The 14,514-nt window shown below is 42.1% G+C and overlaps 1 protein-coding gene across 1 annotated transcript in view; it reads right to left on the bottom strand.

Moving 5' to 3' along the window:
• The window catches only part of CCAR1 (cell division cycle and apoptosis regulator 1), a 28,019-nt gene extending 18,231 nt beyond the window's left edge, over positions 1 to 9,788 (bottom strand). Inside the window, exons 1-5 of the mRNA XM_086466442.1 lie at positions 9,754 to 9,788; positions 8,697 to 8,815; positions 1,874 to 2,046; positions 1,231 to 1,275; positions 533 to 565 (exon numbers count right to left, since the gene is read on the bottom strand). Of these exons, the coding sequence (XP_086322568.1) occupies positions 533 to 565; positions 1,231 to 1,275; positions 1,874 to 2,046; positions 8,697 to 8,769 (324 nt within the window). The 5' untranslated portion in view covers positions 8,770 to 8,815; positions 9,754 to 9,788. The remainder of the gene's footprint in view (positions 1 to 532; positions 566 to 1,230; positions 1,276 to 1,873; positions 2,047 to 8,696; positions 8,816 to 9,753) is intronic.
• Positions 9,789 to 14,514: the final 4,726 nt, after the last annotated feature.

The following is a 14,514-nucleotide window of genomic DNA, read 5'->3' as shown; positions in this document are numbered from 1 at the left end:
CATGTGCCTGCCTTCTTACAAAAGCAGAACACAGTAAGAAAAGGAAACTAAGTAATCTATTTTTACCTTCTTTTTAAAGCATGCTTAAAAGGTTAAGTGAAAACAGAACTAGAGCAATTCAGTGTGTTAAATGGTTGCATGTTTTAAACCTGTCAAGCTCAGCAAGATTCTTTTTAAACTTCTCTACACGCATACTGCAATACTGTTAACACAGTGTTACATTCCTTCTCAAAGGAGAGAAGGGTTTTCCCCGTTTGTTACTGCAAAACAACTTTAACACTTGAAGTTCAAACAAAAAAATTATGACGTATTCAACACATACTCCCTTCAAGACTGAGGAAAAGTAGCTGCTATTAATTTTTGAAACGAAGGCTATGCATATTTTAACATCTGGATAAAATAAACCTGTACCAATAAAATGTCCATTCATATTAGTTCATTTTACAGATTAAACTACCCAGGATGTCACAAATTTGCACTCTTGCATTATCTGTGTTTGGGGATGAAGACCAAACAATAAAACCAAACTAACCTGAGTTAAAAGGGTCTGCTGAGGTTGCTGCAACTTAAAATAAATAAAGTTATAAATTAATTTTATATGCTTAAGGAAATTGTACAATTTTACCTCCTCTTTACAAGTAAGAGTTTTTGCTTAATCTGAGTCAGTTAATAGTCCTTCGGGGTTTGGTCATTTCAGCAGTTTACATATGCATAAAGTTGTGCTCATGTAGTTAATTTTAATATTCTATAATCCAGGTTTATTCAGTAAGCAGAAATGCTGGTTTTCTTGTAACTGCAAGTTAATAGCAATACCAAAAAAGTTGTGGCAGCTGGAGAAGCTTAGGCCTATAATTTCCATGTCCTTTTATTCTTTTTCAAAATTCTGTGAAGTTCAAAGACCATGAAAAAAAAGTAAAACGGAACTTTTTTTGGACAGCATCTTTCCAGCAGTTAAAATACACGGCCGTGTTTAAAGCAAAGTTTTGCAAGAATCATGTACACACGGAATAGTATGTATTTTTAAACTTCTCTTTTGCACGAAGGTAGGCAGGCTTCCATTCTGGATCTGTCTCTCCAAGTTTATGAACGTCAAGCCCTCTTTCACTACAAAAAATATTAGTGTTTTAACAGCTTCCCATACAAGGATTATTTAGAAGACAAATCCTACAAGACAGACAACCAACACTTTTTATAGTTATTTGTGATGTACACAGTAAGAATCAGACAAACCTGTTGCTGTACACTATAGAGAGTCTGCTGAGGTTGTGAATATTGCTGAAACAGATAAAAGCAAAATACCTCATAAACAAGAAGTATTATTACCCCAATAATACCAAACACAAGTTATCTGCTAAGCAAGTTTTAGAAACTATTCATATTTAACAATTCTAATACAAACCATAACTAATAGTATCAACATATATTACTTTCATAAGAAATATTCTTAGCTTTTAGAGTGGACTCTGATGTACTCTTTCTAGCTAAAATCAGCAACTTTTGTTAAGCCCTACACTTATACGGTATCTAGGGCACAGTATGAAATCATGCAAAATGTGATTAAGGATACATATAATGATGGGAGATACTTGGAACTTGAGATTCTCAGTTTAAATGCAGCAAAACTCTTTCCCCAAGAGGCTTTCCATAGCTAAAAATCAGTACCTCCCCAGCCAAAATCCCACCTTCACAGATTAATACACAACTATTAGTAGCTGTAGATCTAAAATCCCACTGGTTTTTTTTAAACAGGTTTATACTGCAGTGTTCACCATTTCCCATTCTGCTTTTCTCTCGGATACTTTAGTTTTGTAAAGCCACTGTTTTGTATTGTTGAAGTTCATACAGTCAACAGCAAATGCTCCTTTGTCTTTACCTGCTGTAGCGCAGCTGCTGCAGCTGCAGCCTGCTGCTGTAAAGCAGCTGTCTGAGTTAGCTGGTAGTTCGTTGGTGTTTGCGTAGTTAGGCCTGCTGCTGCCAATGCCGTCTGCTGGGTGTATATTGTAGGAGAGGCTCCAAGCAGCGATGGCTGCTGTACACCAAGAGCAGCTGAAAAGAGAACACACACAATAAGCACCAAGAGCAACTTTAAACAGCTGAGGTTTCTGACAACTGTACTAGGCGTAATATGTGATGCTTCACTCCTGAGTCAAGCTCATGAAGCAAATAAGTCCAATTTCAAAATTCAGGATTAAGGATCACCCCTCACTAGCTTCTAAATTAATTTACAAATAGCACACCATAGCAGAGGCACAGAGACCCCTTAATTTCCTTCTCTCAAGTTGCTCATGATTTTATAGCTCTAGAAGTTGTCATCTTCATCTGCACCCACCCCCAACACATACATGCACTGTATTATTTCTTGAACGTATTTTAGGTTTTAGATGAACCAGATGAAGATTGTTGCTCCGTTCTGTAAGTTAATACATTTCATTCTATCTGAGTGCAAGAGAAATCTTTACTGTAATAGCAGCTATGAGACAGAGGCTTATGGAACATGTCCTCTGAAAATGCACAAGGCTTTTCTTTACTCAGTACTGTCTTTGTGTCCAAGCAAGCTGGATTTTGTAAATGTTGGGACTGGTTGAGAAGGAACAGCCTTATAACAACAGGGAGTTTAACTGGTCCCCACATATAAAGGGACCAAGTCAAGCTCTCTCCAGCGCTTATTAGGAAGGGTTTGCGCTGCCCAGACTCAAACTGCCTGGAAGGAAAAAATAGTTTACTTTATTGTCATATCAGTTTTTAATTCACTACAGAAGATTAAGCAAATCATGAGGAGCAGCTATGCACATGCTATGCTTCTAATGCATGCAATACTTCCAAACCAGGTATGCTTAAGCCCTACGGACCGGACTTTTAGGACAAAGAGCCCTGCACAACATAATCTGAGTGAAGAACTGCAAACATATCCAGAAACCTGCTCGCTCTTTGGCAGGAGTTTTTTAAAAAGTTATCTGCAGCTGCATGATCAAACATCACTTCATCAAGCTATCAGTCTAGTCCACATGTTTAAATAAAACCAAAGAGAAACTCAGCAGGGAAAGATATTGACAGCAAAACCAGGTCAGCCAGAGCTGAAGAACACTCAAGTTGAACGGGGTTCCCTTCTCCTCCAAAGTGATTAGAGAGGCACAATGAATGAAGAACGGATTTACAGTATTCTTCCTTTTTTACTGATCCAAAACAAAGCTGTCATTCCTCACCCAGAGATGCAGTAAGAGATTGGCTGTAGTTGGTGATCATCACCACAGAATACACAAAATTGCTGTAACCAACTCAACAAGATCCTGAATGAAGTAATTATCAAGCTGATCTTTCCAGCAGAGTACAGTCTTCAGAAAACAAGCTGATGGCACTGATCACGTTACAATTTTGGAATGAAACGTGGAAGAAATATATAAGTAACAGTGAAAATAATCACTGTCACTATGACCTGTATCAAATATTGTCACGTAAGTATTCCAGGAATAGTATTTTAATAATGAAATCAAGCATTCTATAGTACAGCAAATTTACAGTATTTCCAGTATTACTTGAATTTTTTCCCTGGAAAACTCCAACATTTGGGTTTCTTTAGAAGTGAAGCAATCCAAACCTGAGGCTTCTCCTGCAACAGTCCCTTTATTTTCTTGATCCTCTCACCTCCTACTTATCCACCAGTTCCATTTGAATGTGCATTTTTGACCATCCAGAAGCACACGCTCATCTGGAAACTCACCAACGCCTCACATAACACACCTTAAACAGACCTTTAAATGTAATGAAAACGCTTTGCTGCTGCATCCTGGGACAACTTTCACTTTTCTTGGCTGCATTACTTTGCTGGCTCACTCAAGGCAAATAACCAATGCATTAATCTTTCTCTTCTTATTTCCACATGCTGAGCAGAAATTCACTTCATGCTATTACCTTTGAATTTGCTTGACTACGCTAACTATTGTCATTCAGTCTAAAGTTCTATTCTAATGTGGTCCCAACATGGCGTTGGGAAGGGTCAGAAAGCAAGTTTCACAAGGTCTCTCTTACTTTTTGTACCAAGGACACCCACAAAAATATTAACACACTTGCTCCCAAAACCAGATCTTGGGGTTACTCCGTTCTTCAGTTTCCACTATGACAATTTCACTCACAACATAACCCATAATCATCTCAATTCCCAACCCACCCTAAGACTCTTATCCCGTTTTGTCCATTAAGGGGTGGGTGGGGGAAACACCAAGATGTTTTTGCCACCTCTACTGTCACTTTATGACCACTTAATATTAACTGGGTATGTCATCTGCAACACTGCAGATCAACTTACTAACAAAGGGCAAAGACAAAAGACTGCTGAGATCCCCTCAAAGGATAACACCTGTAGTAACAAGTTTTTAAAAGCTGTACCTTGTTCCTACCAGTTTGCCCCAAAGTACTCCAGGAGTTCAACTGGACTACCTCACATCTACGTACTCATCTCAGACAGGCTCTGATTAAACAGGTGACTGTGTTTGCATTACTAGCTTAAAAAAAAAAAGAAAAAGGAAAAAAATCACACAGAAAAACAAGAGACAGAATGAATCGCAGACTGCACACAGAATTGACATCTGACTGCCATATTATTATTATTGGCAACAAGCATCTGCAGTGACAACAACAGCTTCTTAGGATTTTTAATTATCTCAGTAAGTACAGTGATGGAGATGCCTTCCTTCAAATGCAGTGTAAACAACTTCCACTAGCACCAAATACTGCATTACACGACCATCTGAAAGTGCTTGGATACAGACTGGAGTCCTAGGCTGCAGCTCAAGCATCTTTCTAGGTAATAGAAATTTCTGTTGTAGCAAACACAAAGACAGTATTTAGTAACTCCTCTTGCCATTTCTAAATTCCAGAGAGCCTTTAAGATCAGGGAAATGTCTTCAAAAGTATGTAGTTACACACGTCTCCTTGGTAAGTGATGCAGATTCATTAGGATTACAGTAAAGGAGTACCCTATCAAGGACTTTGGACACTTTTCACAGTTGTCAGAAATTATAAGTTTGGGTCCTTAGGTTTTTAAGTTTCTTCAAGCTTAACATATTTGCAAACCAAACATCACACAACCTACTCCAAAAAAAATTCCTTTAACAGGCACACAATAGAAAGCAGGCTCAGTGTATTTATCGCAGGATATCTGTTTACAGCAAGCCAGCAAACTGTGCATTTCTTAGTGGCTCCAAGATCCACTACATGCTCATCCTATTCTTTCACTTTTTTTTACTCACTTCACAGGGGCCACCAGCAATAACAAGACACTAAGCTTCAGGCACCTTTGCTTTCATCGGGTACACTGTTCTTCACACTAACGCAACGAAGTCTTCATAGAGCAAAGATGACAATGCCAATCAGCCAGAATGCAGCATAGCTAGGACTTCCCCTAGACTACAGTTCTGTAAAAACAGGCTTCACTATGCAAACAGAAATCATAACCCTGAAAACGGCATACGCCAAGCACTGCAGTAGAGCACTGCAGAGACCAAAGACATGTCAAAAATTAACAGCTGAGAGACTAGGAAGGGATTCTCCTTTGCAGCCATTTCAGGAACTTGCACATCATTATGCAAGTCAAAAGTACAAAGAGTACTTGCAAAAAGCAATCTGTGCCATATAAGAATTTTATAATTTTTTAAGCTTTAATTTTCTGTAGTAGGCCTGATTGAATTTGTTTTAATAACGCTTAACCAGCATAGCAGGGACTTCATTCTGGTTTTAGTCATGTGATGCACAAAACCACGAGACAAGCAGTAGAGAAACAATTTCACTGTGTTGCAAGTAGGAGTCTCTCTTCACACACAGATCTTCGCTGGCACCTGGAATTACTCATCTCTCTCCTAATACCACAGGCACAGACAGTAACTAGTAAGATATCCCAAAGGGATCCCAGGAACACACAGCATGTGACTTTACAACTACCTTAGTGTCACACCTTAACAATTAAGAGCATTAACTCATATAGTTACTTCTTCATCAGGGATGGCCCCAACCCTGAAATTACCTTTTTGCAATTATCAAACTGGGTTTATAACACCATCACTCACCACTTTTGACAACAGCTTAGGAAAAAAGCTATATATCATGTTGCTGGTGTTACAAAAATCATGATCTCTTTCCCCAATACTCAAGCACCTTGATGCTTTGGAGAAGGAACCTGACACTTGGATAACAGCTGGCATGCATAAACATATGTAACACCTTTGGCCAATCCTCTGAAAATATATTAAAAATTTGGTAACTAGTTTTTTAAAATCAGTTTATGAACACCGAGATTCACAAGGGTAAGCCAGTCTGCACAACTTCGAGCACAGCTGCAGGTGAGAATTACACACTAGTCAGCATGCCTCAGCACTGACAGCATCTCTCTTCACCAGGCAAGCAACCTAGCTGGACAGTCACACATGTTGAAAGGTGCACGAAAGGTGACTACTTAGCCACAGTTCCATAGCAGACACTGTTCTTCAGCTCTCAGCAGTGCCAAAGAACACTGCAGACTTTGCAAAAGTAATCTCCTGTGCTCTGTATCATTATACATCAGAACTGCCAATAAAAAAAAGCAGGGGAACAAGTATGTATGTGGGTACTAAAACAGGCGTTGGGCAGTAGAATCCTGGGGACTGGATTGAATAATACAGACAGGGAGGAAGAGGACACAGACATAGTGATTGTGTACTGCAGTAGGAACAGGGACTGGATTGCACAGAAGAACACAAGGAGCTAAATGCCTTCTGGTGATACTGGAAAGAAGATACCATAGTGTGAAGAGGGACCCTAAGAACATGAAGGAAGGTGGAAACAGCACAGGAAGAAGGCAGAAGTGCAACCAAAATGTTAGCCTTTAATGGTTCTTGTGTTTGAGTCAGGTGCTGTTGGATCATATGAACAGCTGAAAATCCCTGGAGACACTGTCCTCATTGAGCAGGTGAAAAACCTCTCACAGCAAGTGATGCTGACCAGTCCTATCCCAATTAAATTTCACACTTCATTTAAGGAGGCTCACAAGTAGGCTAACCAAAGGCAGAGTCACAGGCATAAGAAAATGGGTAAGAACTTGGTGTGTGCTTCTAGCGCCCTTACTCCATCCACCTCTTCTCCAGGGCCCCCTTCTGGTCCCAGCTCAGTGAGGTCTAAGATGGCTGCCAGCTCCTCCCCTTCAGCACGTTTTACACAGCTTTCCCTCTGAAACAGGACGTGGAGCTAGCCCTCAGTCTCCCACCACTATTTTTGATGCACTAGCTGTCACATCAGCCAACTTATCAAGAATACTCCAGCCCAGATACTGCCATCATTTGATCACTCCACGGTATCACACCCAGTCAGACACGAGAATCAAAAAGCAGTTTGTCTTTCCCATGTTCCCAATGCTGACCCTTTCTAGCTGTTAAGCAATTTCTTACAGAAGGAAAGTAGTGTCATTTGGGTGAGGGAAGTGTGAGCTATTCAGAGAAACAGTGAAAAACTGCTTGTAGGCAGCTGGTTAGGTACAGTTCAGGTGGAGAGTGGGGCTGAATAGGAACAGAAGAAAAGGAAAAGGCACACTGCGACATAGCACTGTGAAACACGTGGCAGGGCTGGGGGTGGTGTGTGGCAGTTCTCTGAGGACATGCACTTAGATTAGACCAGCACCCAAAGTAAGAACTGGAGATGGAGAAGTCATTTCAGGAAAGAAAACTGACTCAGGCAAAAGATTTGGTCTTCTTCCCCCAGACATGCACTTCCAAAGAATGGCAGGCATTCCCACCTTTTGCTAAGCTCCCCGACCGCAAAAACCACAAAACTCTTTTGAAAGTCATCTCTTCAACAAGGTTACTGCCTGTGCTCACATTTTGACATCCTGAATTCTCAAAGTACCATAGCTTTGTTGAAGCCTTTTCACATCAGACAATGAAACTACAATATTCAGGAAACACTTTGTATTCAGAGAAAAAGGCAGCCCAGAACTGGAATGAAAGCACCAAGATTCACCACACAGCAAGCTTCACATTCTCACCTCAAAACCTTTTATGCTATAAAACAATGTGAAACGTGAAAATCTAGCCAGCTAGGCTTTTTTAAATACACTAGCCTGTGATTAAATAAGGCTTTTTAGCTAAAACAAAGGAAACTATCATTATCAAGGTGATACCTTTGGTTATAGGGATCCCTGAGTTCTAACTCAGCATTAAAAAAAAATACACCCCCTCCCCATCCAAACAGCAAATTTCAGAGACCTCTTCACTATGTGAACTATGTCCAATATATTAGTAAAGGCAAAATACTTTATAAATATTGATTTAGGCTGCCTCGGAAATGAAACTCAGGCAGCACTTAAAAAAAATCTGTAATGCCCTACTAGTGCTTTTATTATTTAATCTAGAGCAATGCAATTGGATGAAAGGCAATTTGATTTACACATCTTTGGATAGGAGTAACTTAATATGTTGTTTACTGACCAAGAGAATCAAAAAATTCACCTGGGATTTTGCTTAGCACCCCTTACAAAAAAAACCCAAAACCCAACAGCTAGTATTAGGCAATGGTCGTCAATTCTCTATTGTGTGAAAAACTCTCAACTTAAACCATTTAAATAAAACTTAAATAAGTTAGTTAGCATGGTGCCACTCTTAACTGCATACCCAACTACCGAATCTCCAAATCTACTAGATGTCAGAGTTCAAACATTAAGCGATATGTAAACTGACCTGGCTGAGATACTGCAGTGGCTGTAAACTGAGTAGCCCAAGGGGGATTCTTCTGTCCTCCAAACTGAGCCATGGCGAAAGGCAAAATCTCCTGGGTGTCTATCTTCTATAACTGCAATCTATTAAAATAAAGCGCAGCTACAATCTTTGAAACATATACCATCGAGCTATATTAATTCTGGGTCAAAAAACAAAAAGAAAAAAAAGCGTTGAAAGATTATCTTTACAGCGCTAAAACTGGAGGACAACACGCATCAAAAGCGGGAAACACAAAAAGTTGCAAGACAAGTTATTATATTTTCCTAAAGCGCGATCTCCACCCTCCCCGTCTTAACAACGGGACTAACGCTATTTAAATGCAAATAATTCATTCAAGTTTCCAACGAAGACTAAGGGAAAGGTGACCCTGCAGAACGAAGGATTTGTAATGTCTGTTATTCCTTCTTTTCTAGAGCTATTGCTACGCCGCCGGCGGGAAGTGCTGCCGGCAGAGGCACAAGGTACGCTTTCAGCCATAGTTCAGCTTCCCCCTCTCCAACAAGGGCGAGTTAACCACGCGAACATGGCAGGGCCGCTCACCGACTCCCTCCCTCCGCACTCGCCGGGGGAACCTCCCGCAACGCCTATTTTTAAAAAACGACTTTAAACTCCCTCAGCATCGCTAACCCTTTTCTATTTGGGTTTTGCTTTGTTTTTTTCACGCGCAGAATCAAATACCCGCCGCATACCCGGGCCCCGCCGCCAAGGAGCGGAAAACACAGCACGGGAGAAAGGAAAAGACGCAGCGGGCACCGGCCCATCCTCCTGGCCCGGCGCGGCGGCGGCAGGCCGGGTGGGCGGGAAGCAGACACCTCCCAACCCCCCGCCGCGGCGAGGCCGCCGCCCGCCCCTCCTCCTCCTCCTCCTCCTCCTCCGTCGCCCTCGGCCAACAATGCAGGCCTGAGCGCGGCCCGAGCCCGCCGTGCTCCCCGCCACGCCAGGCGCAGCCCGGGCCTGCTCTGGAGAAGCCACCGAAGCTTCCGCGTCCCACCCGGACCCCTTCTGCCACCGCCGGTACCTGAGCGGCGCCTCGCCGGAGCCATCGCCAGCCCCTCCGAGCCTCCCGCACCGAGCGCGCCCCCACTGCGCAGGCGCGCCCACCCCCGCAGACGGCAGCAGGCAGCGGCGCACACTGCTTACGTCCAGGCCTGCGACCGCACGACGCTGGCGGGCCCGAGCGCGCAGGCGCAGGGCGGAGCCGGGCTGGCAGTTGGGCGCGCGCCCGGCCTGCCGCGTGCGGAGGGGCCGTTAGGCGAAGGGCGGGGCCCCGGCGCCATCTTGGCCGAGACAGGCGGAGTGGAGGGCGGGGCTGGGGGGGCCGCCATCTTGCAGCTGGGCCTAGTTGTGGTAGCTGGGCCAGTGCTTCCCATCTGGTCCTCTGTGGCAGAGTGTTGCTCGACTGTCTCCCCCGCTCACAAAGGACTCGTAGCCGGCGTCAGTCTGGGCGGTTGTCAGGCGCTCATCAAGCCGCTTCATGGGTACCTAGTTGCTACAGGAGATAGGCAGCCCTCAGCCTGAAGCAAAGCCACGTGTGAGCTGCTGAACTCCTAGGAGCTGGTTTTATTTGCGCAAGCAATCAGGCTGATACGTGGGGAGGTAACAGGATCGTCTGAGGTGAAGGGAGAGCAGAGTCACCAGAGGGACTCTTAAGAGGCTTTGAAACAAATTGCAGCCAGGAATCATTGCAGTAAGGAGTTCAGTAGCTCTTGGGCAATAGTAATTCATCTTCTTTTGATGATGTTGTAAAGAGCCTTCGATCCCATAGTTTTTTTACACATTTGCTTTGAGGTGAAATATGTGCATGGGGTGTTACTTGACATTTGAGAGTGTAAAGTCAACAAGACACACTTGTAAATGAAAGTGGGACTTTGAAATGTTTTACTTGTTGTAATTAAAAACAAAAAGTGGTGGAATAAAACAAGATTAGAGGCTAAAAAAGTAACAGGAATCTCTCCCGCACTATAAATGAGGGCAGTGGCAAAATTGTATTAAAGGAGAAACTGTCAGGAAATGTCAGAATTTTCTGAAGTAGCTCTCTTCTTCAGTTTTTGTCCCAAGGCCTTGTTGTGTTTTAACCCCAGCTGGCAACTCAGCCCCATGCAGCCACTCCCTCGCTTCCCCCCGGTGGGATGAGGGGAGAGAATCAGAAGAGCAAGAGTGGGAAAACTTATGGGTTGAGATACAGACAGTTTAATAGACAAAGCAAAAGCCGAGCACACAAGCAAAGCAAAACAAGGAATCCATTCAGCACTCCCCATGGGCGGGCAGGTGCTCAGCCATCTCCAGGAGAGCAGGGCTCCGTCACGCGTAATGGTTACTTGGGAAGACAAACGCCATGGCTCTGAATGCCCCCCCCCCCCCTTCTTCCCCCAGCTTTATATGCTGAGCATGATGTCATATTGTCTGGGAGGTCCCTTTGGTCAGCGGGGATCAGCTGTCCTGGCTGTGTCCCCTCCCAACTTCTTGTGCACCCCCAGCCCGCTCGCTGGTGTGGTGGTGTGAGAGGCAGAAAAGGCCTTGGCTCTATGCAAGCCCTGCTCAGCACTGGCTGAAACATCCCTGTGTTATCAGCACTGCCCTCAGCACAAACCCAAAACACAGCCCCTCACCAGCTACTATGAAGAAAATTAACTCTATCCCAGCCAAAACCAAAGCCTGATTTCCCATACCTCAAGTGGAACGTTACATTGTGTACTTTCTCATTTCCACATACATGTTGCTACCACTAGCTGGCAAATTTTGCCGCTGCCATTTATAGCACACTAATGACTCCTTTTGAATTCTTCAGGTCTATGTGTCCTCTTTTCAAGATAAACCATGCTGTTGTGATGAAGAACAGTTGTAATGGAAATCACAGTGAAAAAATATGAGCGCTTCTAGTCTTGTTTCTTAAAATAACTCTAGGCGCCCTAAGTATCTTTTAAGGACATTGGACAGTTTCATCCAAATTTGATGAAGGGGCAGAAGTCTGAAAGATATGACTGCAAGTTAACTTAAAATAATAGGGCAAGTTGAGAAAAAGATACAAAATAGAAGGCAAAAACTGGAAAGTATATGCTGCTTCCAGCCTTCTTAGTGGTTATGGGAGTTCAGAACGAGCTGGGGATATTGTGGAGAGAAATGATAATTTTTAGAGCTTATAATCAAAGAAGCCATATGTATTTTGGTACCATCAGTACATTTAACAAAGATTAATAGAAAAGCGCAAAGAAATTTGGTATCTGGAAGTGTTACATAGTAGGAAAATCTCATCATTAATACTTTGGATCTCTGGTCTTTAGTACTCAGCTGCCTACCTTTGCTCAGGAAAGCCATGAAGTTGATCTAAGGCACCTTCCACAGTGGTGTACATGGTCTTTACTAACCAGTTTTTCTGGAATGAAAACTCGTATATCCCCTTTGAACAGTGGCTCCTTTGGTATTTGATGAGAAAGTGTTATTTAAAAGGTTTAAAACTAACAGCTTTCTGGTTTGTGTTTTAAGAATCTGTGACTAAAAGTTCTCAGAAACCACACTTCTTTGTATACCACTTAACACGATTGTAGAAATAAATACATTTTCCACTACCACAACAATGCCCAGCGTTACTGAGTCAGCACTGCAGAAGCAATAGCTAATACAGCAAAAAGTATAAACACTGAAGCAGCAAGTAGAAGCATGCTGATCTTGATACTGGGTGTAGGTGGAGTGCAGTTTGAGAAGCGGGTATCACAGGTCTCTGATGAGCATACTGGGTGTTCAAAAAGCTAGTCTATGGCTTGCTTTGAGACAGAGTTTCACCATTAGCTCGAGGAATGTGAAATTGTACTGTTTCTGCATATGGTATACATTTTGGACTGGCACTGATGTTGGTATATATCAACATTTGCCACATTATATTTGTTGTTTGGAGCAGTATCTCACCTTCAGCTGAGAAAGAACAAAAAAATGCTCTAAACCGTTTCAGGGATCCAAACATATTTGCCCTTAGTGAAGCTAATTACTCCAACTTCAGACCTCTGAGGTGTTGAAGAAGCAGAAAAATAATCACATTTGTCATTAAACAAATCTTTACTATCTTCAAAGGGCCCCTAAGATGTTTCGTAACAGTGATTGTATCATAAACTTTTCACAAAACAAAAATGTGTGATGCAGGGGTTTTGCAATCTAAAAGGAGTGACTGGGTATCAGCTGCAAATAATATTTGGCATTGTCTTTAGAAACACCTTTATCTTCTGCCTTACAGCCTTGGAAAAGAAGATGTCCTGGTTTTGAAATGAAGCGCAACGAGAAACTGTTACAATGCTTATATTTCTTTTGAGAATGAGAACATGGCTAGGCTGGTTGTAAGGAAACGATAAGAGCTGTATGCTTCAGAGGCAGGTTTCCCGCTTGCCAGCACTAGCACAGATTGCTTCACTATTACTCTTTAATAAATCGCTATACATATTGACACCGTGTATAGAGTTTGACACCATAATAAACACATAATGGCCGAGCACTGGTTATATAGTGTCCTTTATAGAAAAACTGAGCACTTACCAAACACTTGTCACTGTACAGCAGCAACAGAGGTACTGTGGTATTTCCTGATTCAGGTAAAAACAAAACTAGTTGGAGATATCTTAGGTGTGTGTTGTGAAAGAAAAATGTAGAAGAAAATGTGGAAGAGGCTTATTCAACTGTATTCATACTATGTATTTAGGGGAATTAATTGGAGGACAAACTAAAATCTTCTAATAAACATAGTTTTGACAATCTGTACAATTGAGTAGACACAGAAATTACTGTTTCATACCAAACATGAGGCTACTGGACAGAAAACTAACAGCAGTCGGTAACTGGTCATATATCTGTCCAGCTAAATGTAAGACTTTTGCCCATTACAGGGAGTTGGTTATTTCACTCAATTTTGATGATGCAACTTTGATGGTGAAAGATCATTATACTATGGGATTTTTCATATTCTTGTTGGAAATATATTGCTATGCATCCTGCTCAATTCCTGAGTTAACTTTCAGATCAATACATGTTATTACTGGAACCTGCTCTTCGAAGCTGTTGATGTGTTCATGTATTCTCTTCAGAAGGTCAGAAAAGATCATTCAGAGATTCAAACACATTGTTACATTTTTACCTTTGTAGACATCCAGGAATACCTGCTGATAACAACAGTTCAGTTAATGGCTTTTTTGATGCTTAAGTTGTAGGAGCCGAGTGCAGCATTTAACCTTCTGAGCAAATTATCATAGTTTTCTTCTTGCACAAAAATTTCTGTTGTAGTCTTTATGACTGTACTGACCTGTACTGCAGCTTTACACTTTCCCAAACGCACAACGCATTCAGTACCGTAAGTTTATTACAAACTGCTACACAGAGTATTGGGCAAAACCGTTGCAGAGCTGGCCAGACCCCTCAAGACCATAGGAGGGACATCACAGAGTTAAATCAACTGATCAGGCTTAGCAGATTGCAAACAGTATTTATTTATTTGTTTGTTTGTTTTTAAGAGTCACAGAGTGAGGAAGGAAAGGCTTTTGTACTCTTCTATATTGGGACAAAATTAAATGGGTTGCGAATGGACATCTGGCAAAGTTTGAATTGGTATAAATGCTCTAGCGTAGATAAAACAGATTTTAATAATTTTGAAGCTAATACACACCAGGAGTGCAGGGGAAGTTTTTCATCTTCATATAAGAAAGGAATTTTTTACAGTGAGAGCAATCAATATCTGGAAGAACCTCCCCAGAGATGTGGTGGAGTCCGCATCGCTAGAGGTTTTTCAGATGCAACTGGACAG

Source organism: Leptosomus discolor, chromosome 6, assembly GCF_034619465.1.
Source record: "Leptosomus discolor isolate bLepDis1 chromosome 6, bLepDis1.hap2, whole genome shotgun sequence".
NCBI classification, from domain to species: domain Eukaryota; kingdom Metazoa; phylum Chordata; class Aves; order Leptosomiformes; family Leptosomidae; genus Leptosomus; species Leptosomus discolor.
This window is presented reverse-complemented; position numbering and strand designations above follow the sequence as displayed.